The sequence below is a fragment of the Desmodus rotundus genome, chromosome 6 (genome assembly GCF_022682495.2).
Source record: "Desmodus rotundus isolate HL8 chromosome 6, HLdesRot8A.1, whole genome shotgun sequence".
Taxonomy (NCBI): domain Eukaryota; kingdom Metazoa; phylum Chordata; class Mammalia; order Chiroptera; family Phyllostomidae; genus Desmodus; species Desmodus rotundus.
Genome location: NC_071392.1, coordinates 70,901,228 through 70,914,901, shown reverse-complemented (window position 1 = coordinate 70,914,901; position 13,674 = coordinate 70,901,228). Strand labels below are relative to the sequence as shown.

Genomic DNA, 13,674 nt, shown 5'->3' with positions numbered 1-13,674 from the left:
ACTGTGATGTTCAGATTTGAGCACCATACTGCAAAAATAGTCTGGCTAGTACCGTAATACTAAAATGTCCCTTGATTTGATTAAGCACTCTTCTGCTAATTTTTCTAGTTCCTATTCTTTGTTCAACCAAACCCTCTTTTTTTTTTTTTTTTAACATGAATACCTCTCAAGCCAGGAGAATGTCATGTATCTCAGTAATTGCTTTTTAGAACTTACACTCTCAATTTTATATTTATCTCAGTATATTTTCATATCTGTGTCATCACCAATTTAAGAAGTATTTCCTCTGGATGCAGAGATAACGTCATCTTGGAAACTGGAGATTAACATTTATTGGCATAGATAAAACTTCATTACTTCACCTGTTTCAAAAAATTACTTCATCAGATCAGCAGATGGAGTAATATGTTTATATTTACCATTGCCAGTTTTTTTTGTCTTTTTTTTAATTGTAGTTTTTCCATTACCATTTATCCCCTGTATGACCTCTTAATTTTAATTTATGGCAATTTCTAGTCTAATCATTTTACTTTATGATTTATGTGTATTTTATAATTCTGGAGAATTCTGTATTAGAAAATCTCTGGATGTTACATTTAAAATTCTTCAACTACTTTTGGGCCCTGGCTGGGTAGCTCAGCTGGTTATAGCATCGTCCTGATGTGCCAGGGTTTTGGGTTTGATCCCCAGTCAGGGCACATACAAGCATCAACCAATGACTGCATTTGTAAGTGGAACAACAAATTGATGTTTCTTTTTCCCTTCCCCCCCTTTCTAAAAAAAAAATATATATATATAATAATTAAAAAATAAAAACTATTAAAAAATTCTTCAACTACTTTTGAACTTTTTAAAGCCAAAATTGTGACAAACCTGGTATGTGAGAGTATGAATGAGAAGGACTGATAGGCATTCTCTTTATTTACTCCTATCTAATTGGCTACAGCTTTTCAGTAATTTTTTAGTCTGCCCCAGTGCTCAGACATCTCTGGGTATTCTCATTACCTTTGTGCTTTCATTCTGTCTATAGCTTTGAATACTGTCCATATGCTGGAGACCCACAAAGTTTCATGTGCACTACTGACCTCTCCCCCAACCTTCAGCTTTAGTTGGGTGTCAGAATAGCCTTTAGACTTAGCATATCTGAGCAGAACACTTGATCCATGTTCCCCAGTCCCAGTCAGACCTGTTTTTTCTTGCCTAGTCTTCCTCATCTCAGTAAGAGGCATTGGCTCCACCTTACCACTCTGGTTCACAGTGGTCCCTCATAAATCCTGTCAGTGAGTCAGATTGGCTCTACCTTCAGAAACATGTCCTGGATCTATTTCTCACCACCTGCTGCTACCACCCTGATTAAAGCCACCATCATCTGTCGTCTGGACTACTCTAACTTCCTGACTAGTCTCCCTGTTGCCAGTCTACGCCTCCTACTATCTTTTTTCTACATAGTACCAGAGTAAACTTTTAAAAACAGATTATATCATGTTACTTGCCTTATATAAGACCCTGTAAGAGCTTCCTGTTATACATAGAATGCAATCTAATATATTCCCCATGGCCTTTGGGACCCTAAATTATCCAGTCCCTGGCTCTCCTTCTAACTTACCTCCTTCCACTCTTCCTTTCTCATTCTTTTGTCTAGTTCTCGTGGTGTTCCTTTATGCTGTTTCCTCTTCAAGGCCTTTGAATATGTTGTTCGCTCTCTCACTTTATTCAGATGTCTGCTCAAATGTCAGTTGCTTATAGAGACCTTTAACCACCTGCACATCAACTTAGGGATAAGACAGGAGTTTAGGTAAATTAATTTTTTATGTTGATGTTTGTATTATATATGTCTAATAATATTCTTTTAATTTATATTCTAACAGAGAAAAGACGAGACCCCCCAAATGGTAAGCTCTCTTTGATAATTATTCATCAAAAAGATCTTAGATTATAGATTAATCCTTGTAGAAACATGTATCATACATTGTGGCTAATATTTAATATCTGATCTTATACTACAGTTTATTTTGTTCTTATTTTAAAATAACAGATGATAGATGAGGCCTAGAAAATGTACCATTTGTCTTTTTTCTAGGATGAAGGAATACTACATACATAGGGTAAAGATTACTGTTATATCTTTTATTCTGTATTCATAATTAAGTTTAGAAACTATACAGTCTGGTTTTACTGTCTTCCTTAAAGGGACTAAATTTTGCCTAGCATATTTGTTCATTTCTTTTGATTTATCTTTTTGTCTACTATAAAATATTATTTCACACTAGTAATATGAAACTAGCCCCTTTCAGAATGAGTACTTATTATGATGGTATGTTTAGAACTGATAATAGCTGCCCATAACCCTCTGTAATTCAGTAATGAACACTTGAAGTATTATGGATTCATTTATTTAAAAAAAATACTGTATGTAGAAAGTAATATCAAGATATAAATGACAAAGCCCCAGACGATTATCATCTGGACTCCACAAATCCTCCCTGAAATTGTATGCTAAATTTTGTAAGTATATATAATTTTTTCACTGGGGAGAGAGAATCCATGACTTCGATCACATTTAAATGGGGTCCTTGACCCTATAAAGATAAATAACTATTACCCCAGGAGCCTTCATTATCATAGGGAATATAGCTGCTGCTTTTTAAAAGCACCTCAAATCCTCTCCTCAGAATTTAGGATAATTATTCAGGGAAACACTTAACATAATAACAGTTCTTAATATATGACAACTGTTAGTGATTGTTGGGGTTTGTTTCTTTTAAACGGTTATATTGCTTTCTGATTTGTCCTTAAATTTCTTTTCCAATATAAAAACATGAACCAAATATTGTTGTATTAAATTTTGGATTAGTTGCCTTACCAGTTTTATTTTTAAATGTCTGACTACCTTCAGTAGTACTTACCATGTGTCAAGTATTGTATACTTTGACTTTCTATTTTAAATGGAAAACTTAATACAGAGTTTTTAAGGCTGCTGTGTAAATTAAATGAAGTACTTAAAGTGCTTAGCATAGTGCTTAATAAATATTGGTTACCATGATAAAGGCAATAACAATAATAATAGCAGCTACTATTTAATGATCATTGACGACTTGCCAGGCATTGTCCAGCAACGTTATGAAGTAGCTGCTAATATCAGCATATTATAGATGAGCAAACTAGGGCACAGATAGGTAACCTGTTCAAGGTCACCTAACTAGTAAGTGGTAGAGCAAGATTGAGTCTCAGGAGATCTAACTCCAGAGTCTGGACCCTTCCTTAATCCCTGCTACTCAAGATTTTGAAGGAGAAACTGAGACCTAGAGAGGGTAAGTGACATGCCTCAATTTATGTAGCTAGTATGTGGCAGAGGCAAAGGAAGCAGCAGAAGCAGCTGCGTCAGAAGTCATTCATCTGTGAACCTTTAAAGCAGTATTGTAATTCTTTTTCCTGATGTGTGCTCAGTATTTTAATCTTTTTGAGTTTATTGAATTTTTTTGCATTCTTTTAGCATATATTGAGTACCAGTAGGAAAGGCTCCCTAGTGGTGGCCTCTCTGGAGAAAGTAACCTGAGATTTTAAAGGGTAGATGTTGTACAAATAATATCATTAAAGGATGCAAATACTTGTGTTTTTTTTTAACAATTTTATCTTTTCAATGCATATAAAATGTATTTCTGAAGAGGTACCTAATCCATGAGCAGATAGAATTTGGATATTCTTTTTTATGTGACAGTGGTGTTTCAAAATTTTATTCTACTAAGAGAGATACTCATAATTAATATAGCTTCTTTCTCTGAGATTGGTCTTGGTTTTAAATCTTTAGATCTGTAGTTCTGACCCTTTGGTGCAGTTGTTCCAAACTTCTTTTCGTTAAATAACTAGTTACAAAAAAATAGAAGCATTAAAAGGCCAATATTAGCATATATTGCCAATATTGTATACTTATTTATAAAATAGATACATAATATGGCATTAATATATTATATTACAATAAATAATAAAATAATTACTAATAGAAACTTTAATATCTTTTCCTGCTGGGCAGTTGGTTTTCTTGTTCTACTCTGCAAGGAGACCCCTTGTTTGGAGGCAGATACTACTTTTCTGTATTTGGTACAATACCACTAGGTGGCAGTGGACACCTTAACTGCCTTCCAGTGTCTGTGCTTTGTCTGAGATTCTCATTTAAATTATTAGTTTACCAGACCCTTTCCAGTTGTAACTATTAAAAAGACACTGTATGTAGAAGTAACATATATTCCTGAAATGTAATTTGGGGTCTTCTTCAGTAACTCGTAATCCACACATCTCTTCTTTCTTTATTGGTCAACCTTACCTTTTAGCTTAGATGCTTTCCAATAAGATTTGTTCCCAATTTCATGTGTGCTTGACATCAGAGGCCTCTGGGCCAACTGTATCAACTGTTTTACCTTGCTGAGAGTTCCTGCTTTCTCTTAGTTAAGGGGAAGACTTTAGCTTGTTGTTTCAGTTTTAAAATTAACTAGAATGCTATTCAATGAAAATATTTAAAAACCATTTCTGTGGCAATTGTCCTTAAATCAGAAGAAGGTAATTTGCTGTTTGACTTTTTTTTCCTTCAAAAAAAGGAAGGGAAATTAGCCCCCTCTGTTATATATTTACTTAGTACATGTTCTTAGGATGAGTGTAATTTCATAAATGGAATAATTAATATAAACTTTATTAGAAATGCTTAAAGAGTATCTCTGTGGCCACATCTTCTATAAATTTATTAAAAAGTAACTCTGCCTAATACCAATTATCACTTTTTTTAGTGCGTCACTTTTGAAACAAATATTAATTTGGCTTTAGATCACCATTTTAAACTTTCTAACACCTCCAAGCTCTAAAGTAAATGACTACCGTCAACCAAAGTAACCTCTTGAATGTCTAGAAAACCTTTTTTCTAAAATTCGGAGGTTCTTGAATGATGATCTATTGGACTGCACACTGAGAGAACTGATAAAATGTTAAAGAAATAATAGATAATATTTGTAGTGTTCACATTATTAATCACTTCATGATTTGAAGTTTGTGTAGAAGGTGCAAGAGTTAGTAGAAAGATTAGTGGTCTAGGAACCAAGACAGAGTTCAGCTTTGTCCTTGCCATTAATTGTGTGACTTCACACAGGTTACCTGATGATGCTTCTTGCCCTTAGTTTTCATATATAAAATGAAACATTTAGAAAAAACTGTGCAATATCTCAGCTAATAGTAATTTTCTATACACGTCTTTAATCTGGATTTTCTTATATAGACTTAAGAAATGTTTTAGCAAGTACTAAAGCAATCTATATGTAATGATACTAAATAGCCAATGCTAGGGCTTTATAACTGGATGGCTGATGTGTAATAGTTTATCCATACCTGATTTTTGGGTAGAGGAAGGAAGGGAAACTGTGTGACTACAATATGAGTTAAACTTTATTATTCTACATACCACTTACATTTTGCCTCTGTCCTCTTCATCCTTGAACTTACTACAAGGGACAAATGGCTGAGTTATTTTCTCTAGTGAGTTATGAATTGCACTTATAAGAACCTTTTCTGTATTATTTCCCAGAAAAGAATTTAATAACTTGGATAATTTAAGCTGTTAAAGTTAACTTTACCCAGCTCTTACCATTTAGAACATAATATAATAGATTATTTTATATTAACCTAAAGCAGCATAAAAATATTTTTGTTTGCTTTCTTGTAAAAACTAATTACAATTGACTTTTGAACAATACCGTTTGAATTACTCAGGTCCACTTGTGGATTTTTTTCAATAAATATGTGCAGTACAGTAAATGTATTTCCTCTTCCTTTTGATTTTCTTTATACCATTTTCTTTTTCTCTCGTTTACATTATTGTGAGAATACAGATATACTACTACACATAACATACCAAACACATGTTAATTGACTTTTTGTTCATGGTAAGACTGCAGGTCAACAATAGGCTATTAGTAGGGGGAGGCAAAAGTAATGCACAAATTTTTGACTGCTCAGGGTTGGCACACTTAACTCTTGTATTGTTCAAGGGTCAACTGTATCATTAATTTCATTTTGTTTTAATGGTGAATCTGGTTGCTTTTTTATACGGGGTGGGAGGAAAGTAGGTTTATAGTTTGTATAAAAGTAATACAATTTAATATAAGACTAAACTGTTTCGCATATTCACAACTGTAAACCTACTTTTGCTGCATCTTATAGTTGTTATATGAACACGTAGTTCAGGAAGGGGGTGGTATGTATAAAGAGAGTGCCTAACTCTTGATACTCCTAAATCTTTCTTCAGTCAATGCTTAAATCCTATTCTATTTATACTATTGAGTATCAAGTTAAGAGAGTAAATAATAACTTGCACCATCTTACTGTGGACATTGTTGCTTGTACTGATTGATAAAGATAAATTATAAGAAGAAGGAAAGCAAAAAGGGGAGAATGGGAAGTAAAATCACATCACTAGATAAGTCTTTGAAGGTATAGGAATGACCCCAATTCAGCCGTCTAACACACAAATCTGGTTATTCTCAGTAAGTCCCCTTATTTTGTGAAACTATAGCAAACACAGAAATCTGATGTCTCAACAACTTTGAAAATCCAAGTCTTTATCTACTCTTTACTAAGCCTTCTGTATTGTGCGGTTTTTTTTTTTTTTCACTTTTTAAAAATTAAATGTATTGGAGTGACATTGCTTAATAAAATTATATAGGTTTCTCCCTGGTTGGTGTGGCTCAGTAGATTGAGTGCAGCCTTTGAAGTCAGGACACATGCCTGGGTTGCGGGCCAGGTCCCCAGTTGGGGGCGTGTGAGAGGCAACCGTCTCTGGTATATTGATGTTTCTCTCCCTCTCTCTCCCTCCTTTCCCCTCTCTCTAGAAATAAATAAAATCTTTAAAAAATTATATAGGTTTCAAGTGTAAATTCTATCATACATCATCTGTATATTGCATCATGTGTTTACCACTCAAAGTCACATCTCTTCGTCACCATATATTTGACCCCTTTTACTCTTTTTTCACCCCCCCCCACCCCTTCCCTCTGGTAACCATCATGATGTTGTCTCTGAGTTTTTGTTTTTCTTGTTTGTTCATTTGTTGCTTTCAGTTTTAATTCCTGCATGTGAGTAGAATCATATGGTTCTTGACTTTCTCTGTCTCATTTATTTCGATTAGCATAATATTCTCAGGATCCATCCATGTCGTCATAATGGCAACATTTCATTTTTTCTTAAGGCTGAGAGTAGGATTCCATTGTACATATGTACCACATCTTTATCCAATCATCTGTTGAAAGACACTGGTGTTTCCATGTCTTGGCCACTGTGAATAATGCTGCAGTGAACATAGGGGTGCATATATCTTTGTTAACAAATGTATTTGGATGTTCGGTTAGTTACCCAGAAGAGGGGTTGCTGGGTCGTATGGTAACTCCATTCTTGACACTTTGGGGGAAATTTCCAAACTGTTTTCAGTAGAGGTTGTATCATTTTGCATCCCCACCAGCAGTGAATGAGAGTTCCTTTTCCTCCACAACCTCTGCAACTCTTGCTTATTGGATAAATAAACAATTTGGAAGGATATGCATTTATTACACATTATTTGTCTTATTGATAGTAGCCATTTGTTGGGGAGGGGTAGTTTGTTTTGCAGCAATCAATAATCAGAATCTTTCCAGACATACTGTGCCTTCTCTATCCTTAGCTTTCCTTTATTTATTTTTTTTTTCAGATTTTAGATTTCCTTTTTTTAGATTTTATTTATTTAGACAAGGGGAGAGGGGAGAGAAACATCAGTGTGTGGTTGTCTCTTGCATGCTCTCTTGGCGACCTGGCCCACAACCCAGACATGTACCCTAGACTGGAAATTGAACCAGCAACCCTTCGATTTGCAGGCCAGCTCTCAATCCACTGAGTCACACTAGCCAGGGCTGATAGTAACAGTTGTGAGGTGGTATCTCATTAGCAGTTTTGATTTGTATTTCCCTAATAGATAGTGAAGTTGAGTGTCTTTTTATCTATCTGTTGGTCTTCCGTATGTCTTCGGAGAAGTTTACCTCAAAGGCAAGGGAAGTAAAAGCAAAAATAAATTAACTATATCAAACTAAAAGCTTCTGCACAACAAAAGAAACCGTCAACAAAACAAAAAAGGTAGCCAATTGAGTGGAAGAAGGTATTTGAAAACAGTACCTCTGGATAAAGGGTTAAATCCAAAATATATAAAGAACTGATACAATTCAACAACAACAAAATCCAATTAAATGGGCAGAGGACTTGAATAGACAATTAACCTTTAATTCTTGATCCAGTGATTTTTATATTATTCTTTAATATACTGAATTAGCATTTATGATTTTACACTTACTATGCACTAGCTTCCATTTTTTTCTAAGCAGAATTTATTGCCATCCTGAGCAACTTCCTATGGAATTTTGTATAAAATTATAAGTAGAACTTTTAGATATTTGCATATTACACTTACATGTAAGTATACTTTGAATATTAAGGGAAAATAGCTGAATTTTGGTGATATTAAACATATACATTTTGCCAAATTTTTTACTTGTTTGATAAGGTGTCAGATGGTTTTCATAATTTTATTATACCTTTATTTCATCTTTAATAGTAGAGAGAACAAGGGTTATATGTATAATTTACCCAAGTAACTAAATATTATTCTTTCAGGTAATTTTAGATAACTTTGAGGTTTTCGGCACAATTGAAGAATCACAGTCAAATTGGCATTTAATGATCACTTAATATACATTAGTCTGTCATTTCTTGGGGTTTCTATTTGCTGTTCTATGATTGCGTTCAGGTCCGCAAGACAACCTCCATATTTGGTGATTTGCTAGAAGGACTCAACAGGACCTAGCATATGAGGTCTATTCAGAAGGTGTCTAACCAATTAATATGAAAAATAGAGATATTTCTTGAAGAAGATACAAGATATAACAAACAACTGCATAGGATAGTGATGCTTCAGTCCCCTTCAAAGTAGGCACCTGGGGACCTCACACAGTTCTCAAAATTGCCATCAGCTGCCTTGTTGTATTATCCTGAATCTCTTTGAAGGTCTGAAATCTTTTCCCTTTTAAAGATGGTTTTGATTTTAGGAAAAGCCAGAAGTCACAGGGCACTAAATATGGGCTTTAGGGAAGCTGAGTCACCTCGGTGGTTTGATGTTTCACGAAAAAATTCTGCACGAGACATGATGCAAGAGTGGGCATGTTGTCATGGTGAAGCTGCCAGTCATCAGTAGCCCATAGCTGCAGCCTTCTGAATCATCTGAATAGTTTCTGCAGAGGAATGTTCACACTTCAAGCAAAATTTGATGCAGAGTCATTGCTCTACTCACCCTGTCATTTTGAATGCAACACACTTCTGTGTGTACAGAAGTACACACACTCAGTGGTGTCTATGAACAATAACTAGTACAGTAAAGTTGTTGTTCACCCATGCGCATTCCAGTCCACTCTCCTTGGCTGTTATCAGTGTTGCAGAACCATTCTCTTTATATTAACAATGGTTTGACTCATGGCAAATATTTATTACAGTGAAAGGATATATAATAAAATCGACAATGGAGAAGGCACATAGGTTAACTCTGGGGGAATTCACACAAGAGTTCTTTCACTGAAGTCACAAGGGTAAGCTTAACTTCTCCAGTAATGAATGGTGAAAACACATGTGAAATGTTATCTAAAGAAGAAGGTTGTTAGAGCCTCAGTTTATTGTTTAAAGCTCAGGTGGCTAGACATATAGGTTGCTAATTATGTATATAGCACATACCAAGATTCTAATCTCTGAGAAGGAAAGCAGCTGTTTAGCATATACCACATTGTTACTGCAAACAGTTCAGAAACTGAGCCAATCTTATCAGGGAATAATGAGAACCCTTTTGAAAACCAAGTTCACACAAAGGAACTAAAGGTCAACCTTGCAAGCAGGACTTAAAAAGGATAGCAGTGTCACACCTGCTGTGTTGCTGTTTTTGTGCACAGTGGTAATTGTATTTTATGCAACATTTTGAAAGCTGTCATTAATCACCTCAGAGGACTTTGGTCTGTTTGGAGGTATGTTAGAGAATCAAGTATTAAATGGGACCTCTAAGGAACATGTGTTCCTCTTCAGGTAACTTTATAAGGATTTTTTAAGTGGAATACATTTTGTTCAGACTTTCATGCTTTTAAGACCAAGAATATTTTTGTGATTCATAAAACAGGTTTTGTGCTACATTTAATGTAACTCTTAAAGATGCTATTAATAGTATCTGAAGGTGCCTGAGAGATTTTTACTGTTGACACCACTGAAAATGAGAGCTTTGAGAATTTTTGTTTTCATTTTAAATTTTTGAGCTCTATACTTCTCATAGTCAAAGTGTATGTGTATATACTGATGGGAAAATATTACTGGACTTAAATTTGGCAGATTGGGGGGGGGGAAAGCAATGATTACATAAATGCTTTTCCCTCATGAACTACTGAAATAAAACTAAGAGGTAAGACTAGATTTCTTTCTTAGATTTAGAAGTAGATGGCTCTTTTACTAACCTTGTTATGTAATATATACTAGTATATCAATGACTAATCTTTTGGAATTGAGGCTATTACAGTCAAATCTAATGTTATAAAAATACAGGTATGTTTTGAAATAATGTATCTATGCTAATATGTTTAAGAATTTATAGGTTTTTTAAAATGTAGGCAGTTCTTTTTTATAAAAATTAGCTGGTAAGTTTAAAATCTAAATAATTTGTAATAATGAATTGCTCCTACTTAAAAAAAAAGACATTTAAGTTATCAGTTATGATTTTAATACTTGTTATCTTAAATTATATCCTTTACGTATTATTTTGACTTTATTTACAGGTCCTAATCTACCCATGGCAACAGTTGACATAAAAAATCCAGAAATCACAACCAATAGATTTTACGGTCCACAAGTCAACAATATCTCCCATACCAAAGAAAAGAAAAAAGGAAAAGCTAAAAAGAAGAGATTAACCAAGGCAGATATTGGAACACCCAGCAACTTCCAGTAAGACAGTTCTTTATTCATTATGGCTTTTGATTTTTAACTTGTTAGAAAATTTTATTTTCTTTTTGATAGGACACTTATGTTTATCACTTACATACATTTTAGTTAGATTTTGGAGTTTTATTTTATCTTATTTTTTAAATTATATTTTATTGATTAGGCTATCATAGTTGTCCCAATTTTTCCCCCTTTGCTCCCCTCCACCCAGCACCCCCCACTCCCTAAGGCAGTCCCCACACCATTGTTCATGTCCTTGTGCCTTGCATAGGTTCTTTGGCTACTCCATTGCTGATACCATAGCAGTTTTGTGTTTTTTAAAAGCTATTGCTCAGTGGACTTTCTATGAATCTTACAGTTTATTTACTTTTTCACTCATTAGAAAAGAAAAATTAGATAAAGTTGTTTCTTTAATTGTTGGACATAAAAATGATGTCTCTTTTCTCTATAAAAATGATATTTGGCAGTTGCCTAGAGGCATTGTCCTAGGCTGTTTGGACTGCTGTAATAGAATACCATAGACTGGGTAGCTTATAAACAACAAATTTATTTCCTACAGTTTTGGAAACTGAAAAGTTCAAGATTAAGGCACCAGCAACATTTGGTGTCTGGTGAGGCCCAACTTCCTGGCTCATCGACAGGTGTTTTCTTGCTCTGTCTTCACCTGTTAAGAGAGGGTGAGAGTGCCTCCTTTTTAAGGGCATTAATCTTATTCATGAGGGATCCATCCTCATAATCACTTCCTAAAATTCTCACCTCTGAATACTGTCACATTGAGGATTAGGTTTTAACATATGAATATTCAGGAGACACAAACAATCTATGGCAAGCATCATTTTATTAGCTCATTACAAAATGCCTTTCCTGTGTATAGAGTTTATATCCTTATGCTAGTTTGATATAAGGAAATGAATGCTCAGAAGGATTGTGCAAAAAATGTTAATTAAGACTCAGCAGAGTCTGGTCTTGAATCCTGGTCTCCTAACTACTTGTGCAGTTTCTCCCTGACTGTGATTATGTTTCTGAGAACTGTCTGTTAAGGCCAACAATTAACCGGGCGGATTGGAGTTCGTATATGTCATGTTTTTCACGCCCACTGTGCATTTTTTCCCCATCTTCTACTTTAGGCACATTGGGCATGTTGGTTGGGATCCAAATACTGGCTTTGATGTAAGTATCTTTTCAAGCCGTAAACATTATTCTAAGTATGTGGGTATGATATGGCCTATCTTTAGATTCTTCTTTTTAATGTTTATTTTTTGGTGAATTTTAGTTTTGTTTGAATGTGCTTGTGTTCATGTACTTATACCACTGAGGTTTGAAACCATGGTGGTGGTCTATGATTCATGGCTAAGTCTGTAAAGAGAAAGTTTTTGTATGCCTTGGCTTTAAGTACTGTATAAGTAAAATCCTTGTGTTTTAAAAGCAAAGAGGAGAAGATGATTTCTGTTCAATCATTATTTCAGGGAAATAAATACATGCCAAGTTATTGAAAAGTACTGTAATCAAATTCTGAATATCTGGTTGTTGAATTATCTAGATCTTTTCATTCTACTATTCTTTTTGGCAATTTCATCATTCATTAATTTATAGTACTGTGAGCAAAATAGATGAAACTTAAGGCAAAAAAAAAGTTTAGTGTTTTATCTCTATTTTGGTTACCTAATACGTATTTCACATTTACAAATAGGATTTGGAAAAATTACTTTGAAAAGATATATTTGTGATTCAGGTTAAAAATCCTTTTGGTTGTTATAACTACAGAATTAACTCCGCAAGCATTGAGTTCCTCTTTGTGTTGGGCACTGTACAGGGTGCTCAGAGTTACACGTCTTGCTCTCAAATTTTCAAATTGATTTGTGGGGTTTTTTGGTATTTATTTGTGGTTACAACTAAATCTTATTTAGGATAAGGTGGAAGAGGTGAGCATTAAATATGTCTGAATCATGAATGGGTTAGAAAAAAATCTAAATGAGATGCCCTAATTTCAAAGGCAAGGAATAAAAAAGAGATGAGACAAAATATAAAATCAGTTCTTACCTTTTTTAATAAGAAAGTTTAGTTAGCATATAATGTAACCATATTAAAAGTTTATAAACAAAATAATTTCATAAAGAGCACAAATAAGAATTAAATTTTATTATGCTTGTTTTTAAAAATTGGGATTTTATAGTTAGCAGTTATTGTATCTGTTGTAGCTGAATAATTTGGATCCAGAATTGAAGAATCTTTTCGATATGTGTGGAATCTCAGAGGCACAACTTAAAGACAGAGAAACATCAAAAGTCATATATGATTTCATTGAAAAAACAGGAGGTGTGGAAGCTGTTAAAAATGAACTACGAAGGCAAGGTAACTTTTTCTTCTGTTCAGGAATTCTAATCTATTTTTCCTTATGAATCTTGAGGTCAGTTTTATGGAAGACAACTAAACATTATTATGAACCTTCCTTTAACAAATGTTTGAATTTATGCATAACTCATTTGGCCCAGTGTACTATATTTTACATTATTTTGGTATAAATAAAGAACTTGACAAAGTTTTGCTTATTATTAAAATGCCTTACCTTAAATTTATGAAAATCCATACAGAATTTTCTGGCTGTTCTATTTTAGAATAAAAAAGTATAGTTGCCTAATATTTTAATTA

General features: G+C 33.9%; 1 protein-coding gene across 2 annotated transcripts in view; it reads left to right on the top strand.

Annotated features, from left to right (window-relative positions):
* WASL (WASP like actin nucleation promoting factor) overlaps positions 1 to 13,674 on the top strand; it is a 67,727-nt gene that overhangs the window by 37,123 nt on the left and 16,930 nt on the right. For both annotated transcript variants that reach the window (XM_024555181.4, XM_045191076.3), the window contains exons 5-8: positions 1,869 to 1,892; positions 10,860 to 11,028; positions 12,153 to 12,195; positions 13,224 to 13,377. In XM_024555181.4, coding sequence (XP_024410949.2) covers positions 1,869 to 1,892; positions 10,860 to 11,028; positions 12,153 to 12,195; positions 13,224 to 13,377 — 390 coding nt within the window. The remainder of the gene's footprint in view (positions 1 to 1,868; positions 1,893 to 10,859; positions 11,029 to 12,152; positions 12,196 to 13,223; positions 13,378 to 13,674) is intronic.